Here is a 17,597-nt window from a genome sequence, read left to right on the forward strand (position 1 = left end):
AAGATGACTTCTAATCCTTTCCTCTAATTCTACGGTTTTCTTTTTTCTCTCAGGTCTGCGCCACATAACCATTCTGAAGCTTTTAGGCATTGGAGAGGAAGTTGGGGGAGTGTTAGAACTGTTCCCAATTAATGGTAATGTGTTGTTTTCTTGAAACAGTATGAACTAGTGTTAAGTTCAGTTAAATTACATTATGTTAAATGCCAGCAGGGGCGTACCTCTAAGTGAACAAAGTTCATTGAATCTTCCTCCCACCTCATGCATGTGTGCATGTGTGCATGTGTGTGCATGGGGATACGTAGGGGAAGGGGTGTGGAGTACAAGAACTAATATTATTTTTTAATATAAAACCATTCAAAGTAACAGTAAAGATATCCATTTTTCTTAACTAACATAATGATTTTTGAGGTCCATATAGTTTACAAAGCATTTTCTTCTATATTATATCATTTAATTCTCACAATAGTTTTATGAGGCACATAGGTCATAGCTCATTGATTCTCTTTCAACAGATAAGGGCATGCACTTAAAGGCTCAGAGAAGCTGAAAGAAAATGACTATTAGGCTGGGTGTGGTGGCCCATGCCTGTAATTCCAGCACTTTGGGAGGCTAAGGCAGGTGGAACACTTGAGGTCAGGAGTTCGAGACCAGCCTGGCCAACATGGTGAAAGCCCGCCTCTGTTAAAAATACAAAAATTAGCCAGGTGTGCTGGCATGGGCCTGTAATCCCAGCTACTAGGGAGCCTGAGGCAGGAGAATCACTTGTACCTGGGAGGGAGAGGTTCTGGTGAGCCAAGATCACACCACTGTAGCTCTCCATCCTGGGCGACAGAACAAGAATCCATCTCAAAAATAAAAAAAATAAAGAGAAAAGAAAAAGAAAAGAAAATGACTGTGGACTGAAGGTTTCAGAAAGCAAATACAGTCTCCTCTTCCAAGACCAAGCTTTTTAAATAAAATAATGTGTAAAATACTTGGCACAGTGCCAGACACAGCAGATGTGACAGTATCAGCTCCTTCTCTTTTCCCCTTTATTCTTTTCACTATCCACAATAGTTTAAATATACATCTAGATCTTAACACAATTGATATGTTCACTTTTGACAATGAAATAAGCTTTTTATTATAAAGGTGTGTCAAAAGGAAAGCTTTGGTTACAGAGAAGTAACTAAACTAATTGGAAATAAATTTAGAATTTAAAACTTTATAATCCTTGTTAGTGACAAATTTTAAAGAAAAATTAATCTTGCCAGGATTAAATTAAGGAATTGGTTGTATATTTTGTAACATTCCTACAAAAGACACACTATGTGCCCCAAAGTTTGATACTAATCATGTTGCAGAACAACAAGAACATATAATTTCTAGTAGAAAAAGCCCCAGCAAACTTCTTTAATTGGATTTTGAACTAGAGAGAACAGGCTCATGGGTCCTCCCTATTCTCACAGTGATTTCTTCTCATTTTAGTGTTTTCATGGGCTTTGACTCTTTAATCCACTAACAGCTATTCCAATGCTATTCTAGGGAGCTCTGTTGTTGAGCGAGAAGATGTACCAGCCCATCTGGTGAAAGACATTCGTAACTATTTTCAAGTGAGCCCGGAGTACTTCTCCATGCTTCTAGTTGGAAAAGACGGAAATGTCAAATCCTGGTATCCTTCCCCAATGTGGTCCATGGTGATTGTGTACGATTTAATTGATTCGATGCAACTTCGGAGACAGGAAATGGCGATACAGCAGTCACTGGGGATGCGCTGCCCAGAAGATGAGTATGCAGGCTATGGTTACCATAGTTACCACCAAGGATACCAGGATGGTTACCAGGATGACTACCGTCATCATGAGAGTTATCACCATGGATACCCTTACTGAACAGAAGTATGTAACCTTAGCCTCAGCCAGTTTTCTCTGCAGCTGCTAAAACCACAAGTGGCCAGCGCCATTCTTTCACACTGCATACTACATTCCCTGCCTTTTTTTTTTTCCAGTGTTTTTCTAAGATTAAATAAATAGCAAACTTTCACCTATTCATGAGTTGTTATTGAAACCTTAAATCATAAAGACATTTAAAAGTAATGCTTTTCTAGCTGGAGGGGCCCTAGGGCTAAATGATGGTACTGAAAATGGGTATTATTTTCCTTTTCTTATGTAAAGGAGCTTATTTGGTATATAAAATTCTATAAAATATGTATTTATACCTCTTTTCCTTACTTTTGTGTTAATTGGTAAGGGAAAACTGTTAAAATTAAAGATCATGCCACAAATCTTTCCAGAAAACATCTGAAAAGATAAAACAAAGAACAAATAACTTTTAACACATTAAAATTAACACTTTTTGAAATGCCAGTCTGAAAATAATTAATAGCTCTGCTTTGTATGAGTGAGTTTCTTTTATGAAACTTGATACGACAGGACTCCAGTGATATTGGCCACAAAAACCAAAGAAAGTACCAAGCCAGCTTTGTTATAGCCACTTTCTGCCCTGTTTCTGTTATCTTTAGTGTTTTTTCATATATAAATCAGGGTCCACGAAATCCTCACCAGAATCTGGCACTGCAGCCAGACATACTTCCAGAGTTCTAGAAGGCTGCTGTGGAATTTCTGGCATGAAAAATCTAGACCCCTCATACTTTACCCACTGTACAGCACAGACACACCTTGGAGATATCACAGGATCAGTTCCAGACAACCATAACAGAGTGGCTATCGTGATAGTGAGTCACATAAACTTTTTGGTTTCTCAGTGCATAGGAAAGTTATGTTTACACTCTATTGTAATATATTAAGTGTGCCATAGCTTTACATCTAAAAAAGGTATGTATTTATTTTAAAAACACTCCATTGCTAAAAACTGCTAATGATCATAATCTTTTTGCTTTCATGTTGATGGCTACTGAATGATCAGGGTGGTGGTTACTGAAGTTTGGGGTGACTGTGGCAATTTCTTAAAATAAGACAGCAAAGAATTTTGTATGCATAAATTATATATAATTATATATGCATATGTAAATTACAAATGATATATATTATATAATGTATATATATAATTCATTCAGGCTTTGTTGTTCCATTTATAGAGCACAGGCAGAGTAGATTTAGCATAATTCTGAAAAGTCCTAGGATTTAGGGGAATGGTAAATGAGCATTGATTTCAACTTAAAGTCACCAGCTGCATTAACCTCTATATGATATATATAATTTATGTTTTATATACAAAATATATATTAAGCATATATACATACTATATATATATATATATATACACATGTTATGTATATATATATATATATATATATATTTTTTTTTTTTTGAGACAGAGTCTCGCTCTGTCGCCCAGGCTGGAGTACAATGGCACCATCTCGGCTCACTGCAACCCCCGCCTCCTGGGTTCAAGCGATTCTCCTGCCTCAGCCTCCTGAGTAGCTGGGATTACAGGTGCCCACCACTACGACCAGCTAATTTTTGTATTTTTAATAGAGATGGGGTTTCACCATGTTAGGCAGGCTGGTCTTGAACTCAGGTGATGTGCCTGCCTTGGCCTTCCAAGGTGCTGGGATTACAGGTGTGAGCCACTGTGCCTACCCTGAACAGCAGTATTTTTAGTCTTTTTTTCTGAGCAGTAAGACTCAAAAAGGGGGGCTTAAAATATCCAGTAAACCAGGCTGCCCATAGACATGCTGTCATTCAGGCTTTGCTGTTCCATTTGTAGAGCAAAGGCAGAGCAGACTTAGCATAATTCTGAAAAGTCCTACGTTTGGGGGAATGGTAAATGAGCATTGATTTCAACTTAACCAGCTGCATTAACCTTTAACAAGAGAGAGTAAGTCTATCCTTTGAAGCTCTGAAGTGAGGCACTGACTACTCCTCTCTGGTATGTAAGTCTGAGATGGCATCTGTTTCCAATGTAAGGCTGTTTCACCTCCTTTGAAAATCTGTTTAGTGTAGTCACCTTCATTCATTATCTGAGCTAGATCTTCTGGATAACTTATGCAGCTTCTACATCAACATTCGCTGCTTTACTGTGCACTTTTATGGATGGACAAGGCTTCTTTTCTTAAAACTCATGAACCAGACTTTGCTAGCTTCAGACTTTTTTTCTGAAGCTTCCTTACCTCTCTTCATAGAATTGAAGAGAGTTAGAGCTTTGCTCTGAATTAGGCTTTGGCTTGAGGGAATTTTGTGGCTAGTTTGATCTTCTATTCAGATGACTCAAAGTTTCTCCATATCAGCAATAAGGCTGTTTTACTTTCTTACCATTCATGTGTTCACTGAAGTAGCACTTGTAACTTCCTTCAAAAACTTTTCCTTTGCATTTACAATTTGGTTGTTTGGCATAAGACATTTAGCTTTCATCCTGTCTCAGCTTTCCACACACCTTCCTCACTAAGCTTATTCATTTTTAGCTTTTGATTTAAAGTGAAAGATGTGCAAGTCTTCCTTTCACTTGAATACTTGTACGTTATTTTAGGGTTATTAATTGGTCTAGTTTCAATACTGTGTCTGAGGGACTAAGGAGGCCTGAGGAGAAAGATGGAAAAATGGTTGTGACTGGAGCAATGAGAACATACACAACATTTGTTAAGTTTATAAGAAGTATGTTATATCTGTGGTTTGTGGTGCCCTGAAGTAATTATAATAGTAACATCAAAGATCATTCACTACAGGTTTTAATAACAGATATAATAATGAATCGGTATGAAATATTACAAGAATTACCAAAATGTGACCCAGAGACATGGAATACATGCTATGGCAAAAATGGTATCAACAGACTTCCTTGATGCAGGGTTGCCACAAACCTACAATTTGTAAAAACTGCAGTGTCTGAGAAGTATAATAAAATAACGACGTGCCTGTACTTACCGCTAATGGACCTATTACCATACTGGCATCTTATTAAAACATTATAAGGAAGGAGATTATATTCAGGGATTCTTTTTGTTTTCAAGGCAAAAGTTGCCAAGTTACAATGGACCCTAGTGTAGCTGGAATGCAAAGGAGTATAATCCTTGTCTTTGAAAAAAGAGCATTTTTGTTTTTAAGATTTCTTTTCTATTTCTGTAAAGAATGTCATTATTTTGACAGGGATTGCACTGTGTCTTTGGATTGCTCGGGGTGTTCTATTTTTTTATGGTACTTTATGTTCTGTGGTATATGTGCACACAGGGAGGGGAGCATCACACACTGGGGTCTGTTGGGGGGCAGGGGAGGAACAGCAGTGAGGTGGGGAGGTTTGGGAGAGATAACAGAGGGAAAAATGCCAGATATAGGTGATGAGGGGATGGAGGCAGCAAACCACATTGCCATGTATGTACCTATGCAACAATCCTGCATGATCTGCACATGTACCCAAGAACATTTGTTTTAATCATATGACATATCAAAGTAAACTTTCTTTCTCCCTCCTTTTCCTTTTTTTTTTTTTCTTTTGAGAGGGTCTCACTCTGTCACCCAGGCTGGAGTGCAGTGGTGCAATCTTGGCTCACTGCAATCCTCCAGGCTCAAGTAATCCTCCCACTTCAGTCTCCCAAGTAGCCTGGACTACAGGCATTCTCCACCACACCCAGACATCCTTGCTTCTTTACAACATTTCGTTTTTCAACAAATACTTAATATTGTCAAGTAATATTTATTTGTCAATAATAGGAAGGCTATTTCTCACTGTTATTAATCATTAATTCTCCAAATCATTTTAGTATTGTCATTAATACTAATAAGCACAAAGATTAATAAATGCATTCAAACCATGTGTGAATATTTGCTATAGGCTTATCTGTGCCTACTGTATGCTCAGATTTGTCTTTATATCTGAACTTTGTTATAAATAAATGACAGTAAAAATGGAACTTATAGTTCAATGAGCTTGACAAATCACTTATTCTGCCATTCATTCTCCATAAAGACCATTCATTCTTCCTTGTTTTTTGTGTTTTTTTTTTTTTGAGATGGAGTTTCGCTCTTGTTACCCAGGCTGGAGTACAATGGCGCGATCTCGGCTCACCGCAACCTCCGCCTCCTGGGTTCAGGCAATTCTCCTGCCTCAGCCTCCCGAGTAGCTGGGATTACAGGCACGCGCCACCAGGCCCAGCTTATTTTTTTGTATTTTTAGTAGAGACGGGGTTTCACCATGTTGACCAGGATGGTCTCAATCTCTTGACCTCGTGATCCACCCACCTTGGCCTCCCAAAGTGCTGGGATTACAGGCGTGAGCCACCGCGCCCGGCCCTCTTCCTTGTTTTATAGGCAACAGAGCTCCAGAAAACTCAAGTGAATTTAGAACTCAGTTCTTAGTGTGTGCATTATGCTCCTACCTCAGCCCTCTTCCTTGGTGGGGCACTTTCCTCCTCATTTTTTCTTGGGCCGTCTGTACCAGCTGCTTGAGGTGTGCAGGAATGTGAGCCAGGTCCAAGTGTACTGCTTTTAAATATTTGCCAGGATAAAACACAGCTCAAAGTTGCCAATAAAAATGGATTTTTCTACCTTTGCTTCTAAAATTGTGTGATCACAATTTCTAAGGGCCCAAATCATCTCAATTTCAGGAAATATAATAATGAGGGAGCCAGGAACAGTGGCTCATGCCTGTAATCCCAACACTTTGGGAAGCCGAGGTGAGCGAATCGCTTGAGCACAGGACTTCGAGACCAACCTGGGCAACATGGCAAAACCCCGCTTCTACAAAAAATGCAAAAAAATTAGTTGGGCATGGTGGTGTGTATCTGTGGTTCCAGCTACTCGGGAGAAAGAATCACTTGAGCCTAGGAGGCTGTGATCATGCCACAGCACTCCATCATCCTGGGTGACAGAGTGAAACCCTGTCTGAATAAAAAAAAAAAAGGCAGTTTCATCTCTCAAGAAAATGAATTAGATAGAAATAGAAAATGTACTCTTAGAATAATAATAGGGTTCTAGCTTCTGCTAGATTAAAAAAAAAAGACAATACTTTTTTAGAACCTGAAATTACTTTTTCAAGCATTTCTCCAGCTCACCGGCATTGAGGTAAGAGTTAGCAATGCATCTGAGTATTTCTTTCTCTAATGAGCAGGCAAAAAAGCCACAGATCATCACCTGGAGGACTATAAAAAAACCCATAGCTTAGCAAAGGGACCAAAATACATTCAGAGGAAGATGCTATTGGCAAATGTCCTCAAACTCTATAATTTGGAAAAATCCAAGGTATATCTCTGAAAATGTGAGAATTCGAGAACTAGCTAACCTGAATCTCTCTGTCTTCTGGTAGTACAGACTAGGTAGTTTGAAATCTGAGTAGTTTTTCCATAAAAGCATTTCCTCCCAAACATTTCTTACCAAACTCCCAAATAAATAAGTGAAACAAAATCTAATTTTATAATTTTTGAGAAAGACTATAGATTATGGCATTTAGAAAGAAAGGCATTCTGTACAGTTGGGGAAATCTGGAAGACTCTTGAGGACACAGCTTTGCCAAAGTTGCTGATTGTCACAAGACTCTTCAAAAGCTACTTTTTGGGCTGGGCACAGTGACTCACGCCTGTAATCCCAGCACTTTGGGAGGCCATGGTAGGTGGATCACGAGGTCAGGAGTTCAAGACCAGCCTTGCCAATATGGTGAAACCCCGTCTCTACTAAAAATACAAAACTCAGCTGGGCATAGTGGCAAGCACCTGTAGTCCCAGCTACTCGGGAGGCTGAGGCAGGAGAGCTGCTTGAACCCAGGAGGCGGAGGTTACTGTGAGCTGAGATCGCACCACTGCACTCCAGCCTGGCCAACAGAGTGAGACTCTGTCTCAAGAGACAAAAAATAAAAAACTACGTTTCACCAGACATCTCTTAGGGCTCTGAGGTGAGTATTAATTCAGCAGAAAGATCCTTTCCTGCTACATAGGCAGGAGGTACAGACACAGTGGACAGACACAACACTGCTTGTCTCATTTTCTGTAATATAGTTAATAATGAAGCTCATACTTTCTCAACCTCTAGAAGCCTGGAGAATGAAAAGCAGCTCAAGAGTAGGATGAATGATGGCCTCAGTGGGCCCTTCTTAATGTATCTCAGCACTGAATGTATGGCGATTCTAGAGAAATAGAAGACCCTTGGAAAGAACCTGTTTCTCTGCCAGCGTGCTCCTTGCTCCCTGCTCCCTCTGCTGGATTGCTTTTTTTCCCTTTCTCTTCCTTGGCTGCCCTTTAGTTCAAGGTTTGTGGTATGCAGATAGTGGGGTGTGGCTTGGTGAATGCTCTTCACTTCAGGTCCAAGTGAGGCACTGTTAACATGCTAACTACTTCTCAGTTCTCTCCAAGTTGTGCAAAGCTCCTGATGCCAGATTTCCTAATTTTGTACGTAATTAAAGTCAAAAGAGTTAAGATTTGGTGATGAGGGGCAAAGGGCCAGGTGTAACAGAAATCAATGGGCATCATGAAAAGGCCACTGGACTTGGGAAAACTGGGTGGCTGTCCTCGCCCTGCCATGTACTTCCCTGTGTGACCGGAGGTGAGACGTTTTACCTCTGGGCCTCAGTTTCTTATTACGAAATGACAGAGAACACTAGATACCTAAGTTCCTAAGTTTGTGACATTTATGAATTTTTCTTGGCCCTTCGTAAGTAGAATGCTAAATTTAGAGGCTTCTGGTGGTTAAATTGACGTCCAATTCTCAGGGAGCCCAGACTTCCTAGTTCAGAACCCAGTTCCAGATTTTTGTGGGATTGGGGAAAGGTATTAAATGACTCCATTGAATTCTTTCCCGCATAATGCACTGCTGGGGTTGAGACTCAATGAGGTCATCACCTCCAGCACACAGAACCCCTCATCAACTCCTTACAGCCAGACTGGACTTCCAAGGATATCAGGTTGGTGAGGACTGTGAGCATCCTAAAAATCTAAAGTCTCTCTAATATGGCACATATTTGTTCTTCAACACAGTTTCCTAACTTGAGACCACAAACACATAATCTAATATCCTAAAGCCTGGACAAACTGGGAAGCCCCTGGGCAGACTGCACAGATCTTAATTGTCAGTGCTTTCCTTCCAGAAAGCAAAAGAAGGGTCCTATACCTTCTTTAATCCATGGGTTGATACATGTGCCTAGGGAGCTGGGTGAATACGTTGGTGATTTTAAATAGCTAAGACTGCCCATGGGCAAACGTTCTTTTTTGTTTTCCTCTGCAATATGCATGACTTCCTCTCTCCTGGTCCTTTTCTTCTTTCCCAGGCCCCTCTATCAGTGATAATTCTGGCTCTCAGATGATTACAATTGATTAGGTGTAACTGATAGGGTAAAGGTGCCACCCTTCCCAAGGCTATCTATAATGCAAAAGGATCCAAGAAAAAGCGAGCTGGGGAACACCTTGGCAAACCATTTCTGGAAGATGGCCAGTCTCTGCTGTAGGCAAGCCTAATTTTCCTTCCCCCAAATATTAAAGAGTAAATTCCTCCTGTAGCCTTAGTTCTCTTTTCCATCTTTGGCTTGCTTCTTATCATGAACTATCTTTAGAGTGCCAAATTAGAATGGGGTAGGCAGAGGCAGGCATATGCCCAAAATTGGTAAGACCTGGTTGGGAATAGTTGAAAGGCTTGATATGTGCAAAGAACCATTTGATCAGCCCAGTTCTTAATACAGGATACTAAAGTTTAGACTCAAGTTATACGATAATTCAAATATTTATTGTATTTATACTATTTTATATGTACTTTGCCAGGAACCAGAAATACAAAACTGACATTTCTCTGTACAGAAGCTCAGACTGGTAGAGAACAGTTAGGTAAACAGTTAATTATAAGCTAGTATGTATCGTCAGTTATGGGTTTTTATGGGGGAATGGCAGGTGGAAGGGACCAGGGAGCGATGATGAGTGATAATGGTTATGTAGTCTTTTGGAGGATAGAATTATAACACCGCTGTTCCTTTCAAGTACCACCATGATTTTAGCAAGTACCTCATATGGGCTCCACCATTAACAGTCAATAGCTTCCGGATACTCACAGTTCAGGCACAATTTCTCCGGAAGACTTTTTACCTTTCCCATCTTTAAGAAATTGTCTGGATGTCCATGGAAGATGGTGACACTTGTATTAATTCATTAAAATACACTACCCAGTCCCTGAAATAAACTAAATAAAAAGTAATGAATTCAGAGAAGAAAATTTCACCAAGATTGAAACTAGAGAATATCCTTAGACTTGCACTTTGAGCTTTGAGGAATGTGTGCCTATTCACCATCCCAATATGAAGAAACCCTGCAGTAGGAAGAATAATTAACACACCATCTATTGCCCATGGAAGGATCAGCTCTGGCTGAGAGGCCAAAGATGGGTGACATCATTATACTCTGCCTTTATTTTTTCCTTCTGACCCACTAGCTTTCTAATTGGAGGAAGGAGGTGTGGTAAAGGTATATGAAGACCATGGTTTAATTAGACTAGAAAATGCTGTCATAATCTCTGGGATCTTTGGAATGTTTGGTTTTGTCTCCTCGGCCAATATAAGCAGTGGGATTTATGATGTGTTGTTTAATGTCTAAAACTACTCTAGTGACCATCAGGGTTTCTTTAATGATGGTTTCCAACTGGCCTTACATTACTTACATTAAGTAAGCCTGGCTGATAACATGACCAAAGAGACATAGAGACCCTGTTGGGAATAACTTTGACCTCTCAAAGTCAAGATTTCTTACACAAATCTATAAGCTGGAGAAAACGAAGGCAGTGTGGTATATGTGTGCAAATAAGGATACTGTGGAGCTTAAGTATGGAATGTCTCTGGGACCCCCAATGTCATCTGTATTCCTTTTTCCTCTTGTACTATATCTTTTGCCTGTAAATAAAAGGTTTATTTGATTATGCTGTGTAGACTCTGGTTTTGCAGTGTGGAATATATATATTTACATGTATATAAAATACTAAATCTAAAATGTTAAAATATTTTATATTCAATGTATAAGACAAATATAAAACAAAATATTATATAGTATTTATAAGCATAAAATATTAAAAATTCTAATTACCAATTACACAGCCTTAGTGAAAAATTGTGTGCTGCTTTCAAGGAACTTCACTTAACCGATTTCTCACCAAATTAGGGGGCTTAATCTAAAATAAGGGAAGAACTAAAATTCAACGGATAGCCCCTCCTCATAAAAAGGAGACAGCAGTGATTGTATCTGTGAGGAACTGGGTCTCAAAGCAGGAGTTTCAAGAAATGTGGAGGAAAAGCACACGCCCACAAAACTCCCTCACTGCAACTCTCTATGGTCCCTGCCTTCCTTTCACATTCTTAAAGTAGCTTCCGGCTCTTTAGAATAAGTTAAAGATGGAATTCAAATATTGTCCAGGAAAAGAGGAATTATGTAAGGAATATGCTATCTATGCTATTTTTTTTTTAGCCAATATTAGGCCCAACTGGAATGTTACTCTGTTTAAAGATAGTACACAGGAACTTTAAAGAAAGGGCCTATATAAAAGGCATACAAACACTCAGGCTTAAAAAATTGCTTATCTACGAAGAAAACACACACACACACACACACCCCTACACACTTAAAATATAGCAAGGAAACCTTAAACTTCTTGGTCATTTTACATGAAATAAAAAAGATTAATTTCTGATGGAAAAAAAGGGTGACTCAAATTATTTTCCAGACAAGCTGCCCCTTATATTAAATGGCTATATAAAGTAATAAAAAATGCAAAACCTCTTTGAGTAGTAAGATCAATAAACAAAATCTGGAGCTAGTACATAATTACTAGATGCTAAAGATCTATATACCAAACCTCAGGAAATTTATCAGTCAAAATTCTTTCAGAAAAGAAAAATCTATTTAAGACTGCTTCCAGCTGATAGGTGAATTAGCATTAAAAAATTATGAATGAGGAAGTTATGTCATGAACAATTAAGTTGAACTAGTTGTGATAACTGGGATTAATAAACTAAAAGGTAAATCATTCTTTAAAAAACTATATATAATAAAAAAAAGTTTAAAAGGAACTTCCAACTTAACAAATTACGACAGCATAAATTCTAAGAGGCACCACAATTCTACATCCTACTAAAAGTATGCTGCTAACTAAATACAATGCCTTTTTATTACTTAGAATTTTTATTTTATATTTGTTTAAAGAGTGCTTAAAGACTTATTTATCATGTATCACTCTCTAATAACATAAAAGGGAAACAATCAGCCAAATAAAGCTATTCATAAAACATTTTCCCATTTTAAGCCAGAATTTTTTGAATCAATATATGACTCATTGCTGTAAATGTCTGAAGTTGTCCACACAGAACAGTCCTCTGCACCATTGAAAGAACCGATGATGATGCATAATTTCTTAAGGCAGGAAAATCTCTTGAACTCGGGAAGTGAAGGTTGCAGGGAGCCAAGATCGCACCACTGCATTCCAGCCGGGGCAACAAGTGAAACTCCATCTCAAAAGAAACCATAGACAAAAAACAAAACAAAACAAAACCCAAATTACTAAGAAATTAACTTAACCAGGGAGGTAAAAGACCTCTACAATGAAGACTATAAAACATTTCTGAAGATCAAAGATATGAATAAATGAAAAGATGTATATAAATTGCAAGACAATTTTATTAAGCTGTTAATGCTAACTAAAATGATCTACAGATTTAAGGCAATCCCTATCAAAATCGCAATTTTTTTTTTTTTTTAGAAATAGAAAAATCCATCCTAAAATTCATATAGAATCTCAAGGGACCCTGTATAACCAAAACAATCTTCAAAATGAAGAACAAAGCCAAGGACTTTTATGTCTAGATTTCAAAGTTTAGTACAAAGCTATAGTAATCAACAGAGAATAATACTGCCAGACAGACAGACATACAGACCAATGGAAGAGAACCAAGATTCCAGAAATAAACCCTCACATATGTAGTCAAATTATTATTGACAAGGATAACAAGACTGATCAATGGGGGGACAGTCTTTTCAACAAATAGTGTTGAGAAAATTGGATGTCCACATGCCAAAGAAAGAAGCTGGACCCTTACCTAAGATCATATGCAAAAATAAACTGACGTAAACTGAAAATGTATCCAAGACCTAAGTATGATACCTAAAACTGTAGAGCTCAAAAGAAAACACGAGGAAAATTTTTCACAACATTCGATTTGACAATGATCTCTTGGATATGACACTAAAGGCACAGGCAATAGAAGAAAAACTAGACAATTTAGACTTCATTAAAATTAAAAAATTTTGTATATTAAAACACATTATCAATAGAGTAAAAAGGCAAGCCACAAAATTAGAAAGAATATTTGCAAATCATATATCTGATAGTGGATTACTATTAAAATATATAGAGAACTCCTAAAACCCAACAATGGCAACAAAACAAACAGATTCAAAAGTGGGCAAAGGACTTCATTTCTCCAAAGAGGATATACAAATCACTAACAAACACATAAAAACATGCTCAACATTGCTAATTATTAGAGAAAGGGAAATCAAATCTACAACATCATACCCATTACAATGGCCACCAAAAAACAAAAACATCAAACAAGTGTTGGTGAGTATATGGGGAACTTGGAACCCTTGTAAGCAGTTAGTGGGAATGTAAAATGGTAAAGCGTCTAAAGAAAACAGTATGTCAGATCCTAAAAAAATTTAAAATGTACCCTTTAATTTACAAAGAATTACCATATGATCCAGTAAATCCACATCTAGGGGTGTGTGTGTGTGTGTGTGTGTACACGTGTGTATCAGCTATACCATTTTACATTCCCACCAACAGTTTACAAGAGTTCCAAGTTCCCCACATACTCACCAACACTTCTTGTTCTCTATTGCATGTTTTTTAGTGGCCATTGTAATGGGTGTGATGTAATATCTCATTGTAGATTTGATTTGCCTTTCCCTAATAATTAGTGATGTTGGTCATCTTTTCATGTGCTTGTTGGTTAACTGTGTATCTTCTTTGGAGAAATACCTATTTGAGTCTTTTGCCCACTTTTCATGTATATATACTCAAAATAATTGAAAGCAAGATCTCTAAGAGATTGTTTGTACACTCATGTTTATAGCATCATTATTCACAAGAGCTAAATTGCTGTAAGCAACCCAAGTGTCCAGATGAGTGAATGAAGAAAGAAAATGTGGCATATACATAAAATGAAGTATTATTTTGTCTTCAAAAGTGAGGAAATTCTGACATACACTACAACACTGATAAACCTTGAGGACATCATGCTATGTAAAATAAGCCAGTCACAAAAGGACAAATACTGTATGATTCCACTTACAAGAGGTATTTAGAATACTCAGAATCACAAAGAGAGGAAGTGGAATGTTGGCTGCCATAGACTGAGGGGAGAGAAGAATGAGGAGCTACTGTTTAATGGATATACGGTTTCAGTTTTGCAATACGAAAAGTGTTCCTGAGTAGACAGTGGCGATGGGTGTGTAATATAAATACATAAATGTGCTTAATAACTACTGAAGTACACTTAAAAATGGTTAAGACAGGAAATTATATGCTGTGCATTATACCATAATAAAAAATGGAAAAAATAATTAGAAATAACTAGTTAGAACCTACATTTTAAAAAATAGAAAAAACTTTCAGAAACAAAATTAAGAATGAGAAAATACAACTACAGCAATGAGAAATCCAAAGGATTATGAGAATAAATCATAAATTCCTATGCAAATAAATTTAAAAATCTGGATGAATGGCTCATTTTTTTTAGCAAAACATAAATGATCAAGAGTGAACCAAGAAGAGGAAAAAGGAAATAGAGAATGATGTGAGAGAGGAAAAAAAATGTATCTCAAAAAAGTGCCAAGCCTAGGGAATTTTACTAGTGTGTTCTGTCAGAACTTCAGGGAACACATAAAGCTGATATTTTAAAAATCTTTGGGAGGCTGAGGCGGGTGGATCACGAGATCAAGAGATCAAGACCATCCTGGTCAACATGGTGAAACCCCGTCTCTACTAAAAATACAAAAAATTAGCTGGGCTTGGTGGCGCATGCCTGTAATCCCACCTACTCAGGAGGCTGAGGCAGGAGAATTGCCTGAACCCAGGAGGCGGAAGTTGCGGTGAGCCGAGATCGTGCCATTGCACTCCAGCCTGGGTAACAAGAGCGAAACTCCGTCTCAAAAAAAAAAAGAAAAAATAAAAAAAAGTCTTTCCAGGACACCAAGCCCAATGGGAATTAGTAGCATCCGTATGGGATTGTTAGGAACAGGGGTTGATAAATCCCCAGCAGGATTAAATGTATGACTTGCAAAGTCAGAAAGTTTCAGTTTTTTTAACAGCCACAGGGTAACACTTAAAGCAACCAAAACAGCAATGAGGGCAGTTCTGCAGGGCTGTTGGTGGACTGTTATGATTCTATTTTAGCAAAATACCACCTTCTCATTACATTCATACTTCAAATAGAAATTTATTGGCTTTAAAGCTTTGTATTTTAATTTGTAAATGTTTTGGTTTTCACATAAAAAGTACAGACAGTTTATACTTCCTATTATGTTTATATGTATTTAAATAACAGTAAAGTAGAAAAAAGTCCACACTGACATTTATGAGAATATTTTTTCCCTTTAAAAAAGGGTTTCAGAAACTCTGCTCTAGGTTTTAGAGAAAAAATGTCACTCTTCATTGAGCTTGACTTTTTCTGCCTCTTCTTCCCACAGGAGAGGTAGACAGATGTTCATGGGAAAAATCAGGACATAGATAAAGGAAAAAGGATCCAAAGAGGATATGGACTATTTAATCTAGCCTATTGGGTCTATACAGAAAAGCAAAAAGATTCTTTGCAGCTCCACCAAGTCTAGTCCAGCTTACAAGTAACAAGGCTTCCATGTAGGACTCCAGAGGCAACAAAAGCCTTAAGTTATAGAGTAATTCTGACAAGTTATCCCCTCTGTATGTGGATCTTGAAAACCTATGGCAGCAAGATGCAGCTGGCCAAGAATTTGAGAGCTTGGGTCTAAGCCATCTTTCTCTCTATAACCAAGAGCTAGGTTGCTGCTTTCCCTCAGATTTAGGCACAGTCCTGGACAGTTCAGTCCTAAGACTGATGACAGAACTAGATCAGGTAATTCACTGCAGGCCACACTTGTGGTACAACCAAAGGCTATGCACAAACTATCAAGGGAAGAGAGTCAGTGCATTATGTGTAGGTCATAACTGAGCAGAAGAGGATCTAAAAATAGAAAGGGACTTTAGAAAACACTTAGTCCAACTTGTACACCAATGAAGAAATCTCTTCCTAAAATTTCAGTGATCATTTACTACTATTCTCTACTACTCTTCAGGAAGGTTTTTCTAACTGTTGAAAAGTAACGTATTATGGGGAAGTCCTTATTATAATAAAATAATGACCGCTACTGTATAAATCTCACTGTAGTGTGATTCTCCTGAACAGAAAAAAAATCTACTTCCTTTTGCACATGACAATTGCTCCTCTCCAGGTTATACTATCCCAATTTCAGAAGCATGCAGGATAGATATGGTTTCCAGCCCTCTGACCTTCTTAAAACAGTGATGCCCACAAGACCTCCAGTGGATACACATCAGAACTTCACATCTTAAAAGAAAATACTTTCCAGATTGAGGGGGTAGGTTTGCAGGTTTGTTACATTGCGTATACATGGTATATTGCGTAACGGTAAAGTCTGGCCTTCTAGTGGACCCATCACCCAAACAGTGAAAATTGTACCCAATTATTTTGCCAACCGTCATGCCCTTCTTATCTGATATGGTTAGGCTTTGTGTCTCCACCCAAGTCTCATCTTGAATTGTAATGCCCATAATCCCCAGGTTTTCAGGGAGGAAACAGGTGGAGGTAATTAGATGATGGGGGCAGTTTTCCCCAGGCTGTTCTGATGATAGTAAGTTCTCATGAGATCTGAGAGCTTTATAAGCATCCGGCATTTCCTGTTGGCACTCTCTCTCCTGCCACCTTGTGAAGAAGGTGCCTGCTTCTGCTTTGCCTTCAGCCATGCTTTTACGTTTCCTGAGCCTCTTCCCTGACCATGCAGAACTGAGTCATTTAAACCTCTTTTCTTTATAAATTACCCAGTCGAAGGTATTTCTTTATAGCATCGCGAGAATGGAAGAGTACACTACCTTTCTCACTTTGGAATCCTGTGTCCACGTGGATCCAGTTTAGCTCCCACTTGTAAGTGAGAACATGTGTTATTTGATTTTCCGTTTCTAAACGATTTCAGTTAGGAGAATGGCTTCTAACTGCATTCACGTTGCTGTAAAGTACATGATTTCATCATTTATGGCTGCAAAATATTCCCTGGTGTATATGTACCACGTTGTCTTATTTCAGTCACCACTGATGTACACTTAGGTTGAGTCCATGATTTTGTTACTGTGAATACTGCTGAGATAAACATACCAGCGCAGGTGTCTTTTTGATAAAATGATTTCTTTTCCTTTGGGTAGATACCAAGTAGAGGGATTGCTGTATTGCTAAGAACTTAACATTTTTAGTTCCAGCACATGCTCTTGTGCTCTCACCTTTCTCTCCCTCTCTCATTAAGTGGCAAGTTAACATACGTAAACTTAACTTTGTGCAAAAAATGCTTTCCAAAGAAGGTGAGGAACAAAATTGTAAATAAGAAAATCAATCTCCATGCACTA

At 38.1% G+C, this 17,597-nt stretch overlaps 1 protein-coding gene across 3 annotated transcripts in view; it reads left to right on the forward strand.

Moving 5' to 3' along the window:
* CCDC80 (coiled-coil domain containing 80) overlaps window positions 1–2,026 on the forward strand; it is a 41,330-nt gene extending 39,304 nt beyond the window's left edge. For all 3 annotated transcript variants that reach the window (XM_008982445.5, XM_078352376.1, XM_008982446.5), the window contains 2 exons: window positions 54–134; window positions 1,525–2,026. In XM_008982445.5, coding sequence (XP_008980693.3) covers window positions 54–134; window positions 1,525–1,871 — 428 coding nt within the window. In that variant the 3' untranslated portion in view covers window positions 1,872–2,026. The remainder of the gene's footprint in view (window positions 1–53; window positions 135–1,524) is intronic.
* Window positions 2,027–17,597: the final 15,571 nt, after the last annotated feature.

This window comes from Callithrix jacchus, chromosome 15, assembly GCF_049354715.1.
Source record: "Callithrix jacchus isolate 240 chromosome 15, calJac240_pri, whole genome shotgun sequence".
NCBI classification, from domain to species: domain Eukaryota; kingdom Metazoa; phylum Chordata; class Mammalia; order Primates; family Cebidae; genus Callithrix; species Callithrix jacchus.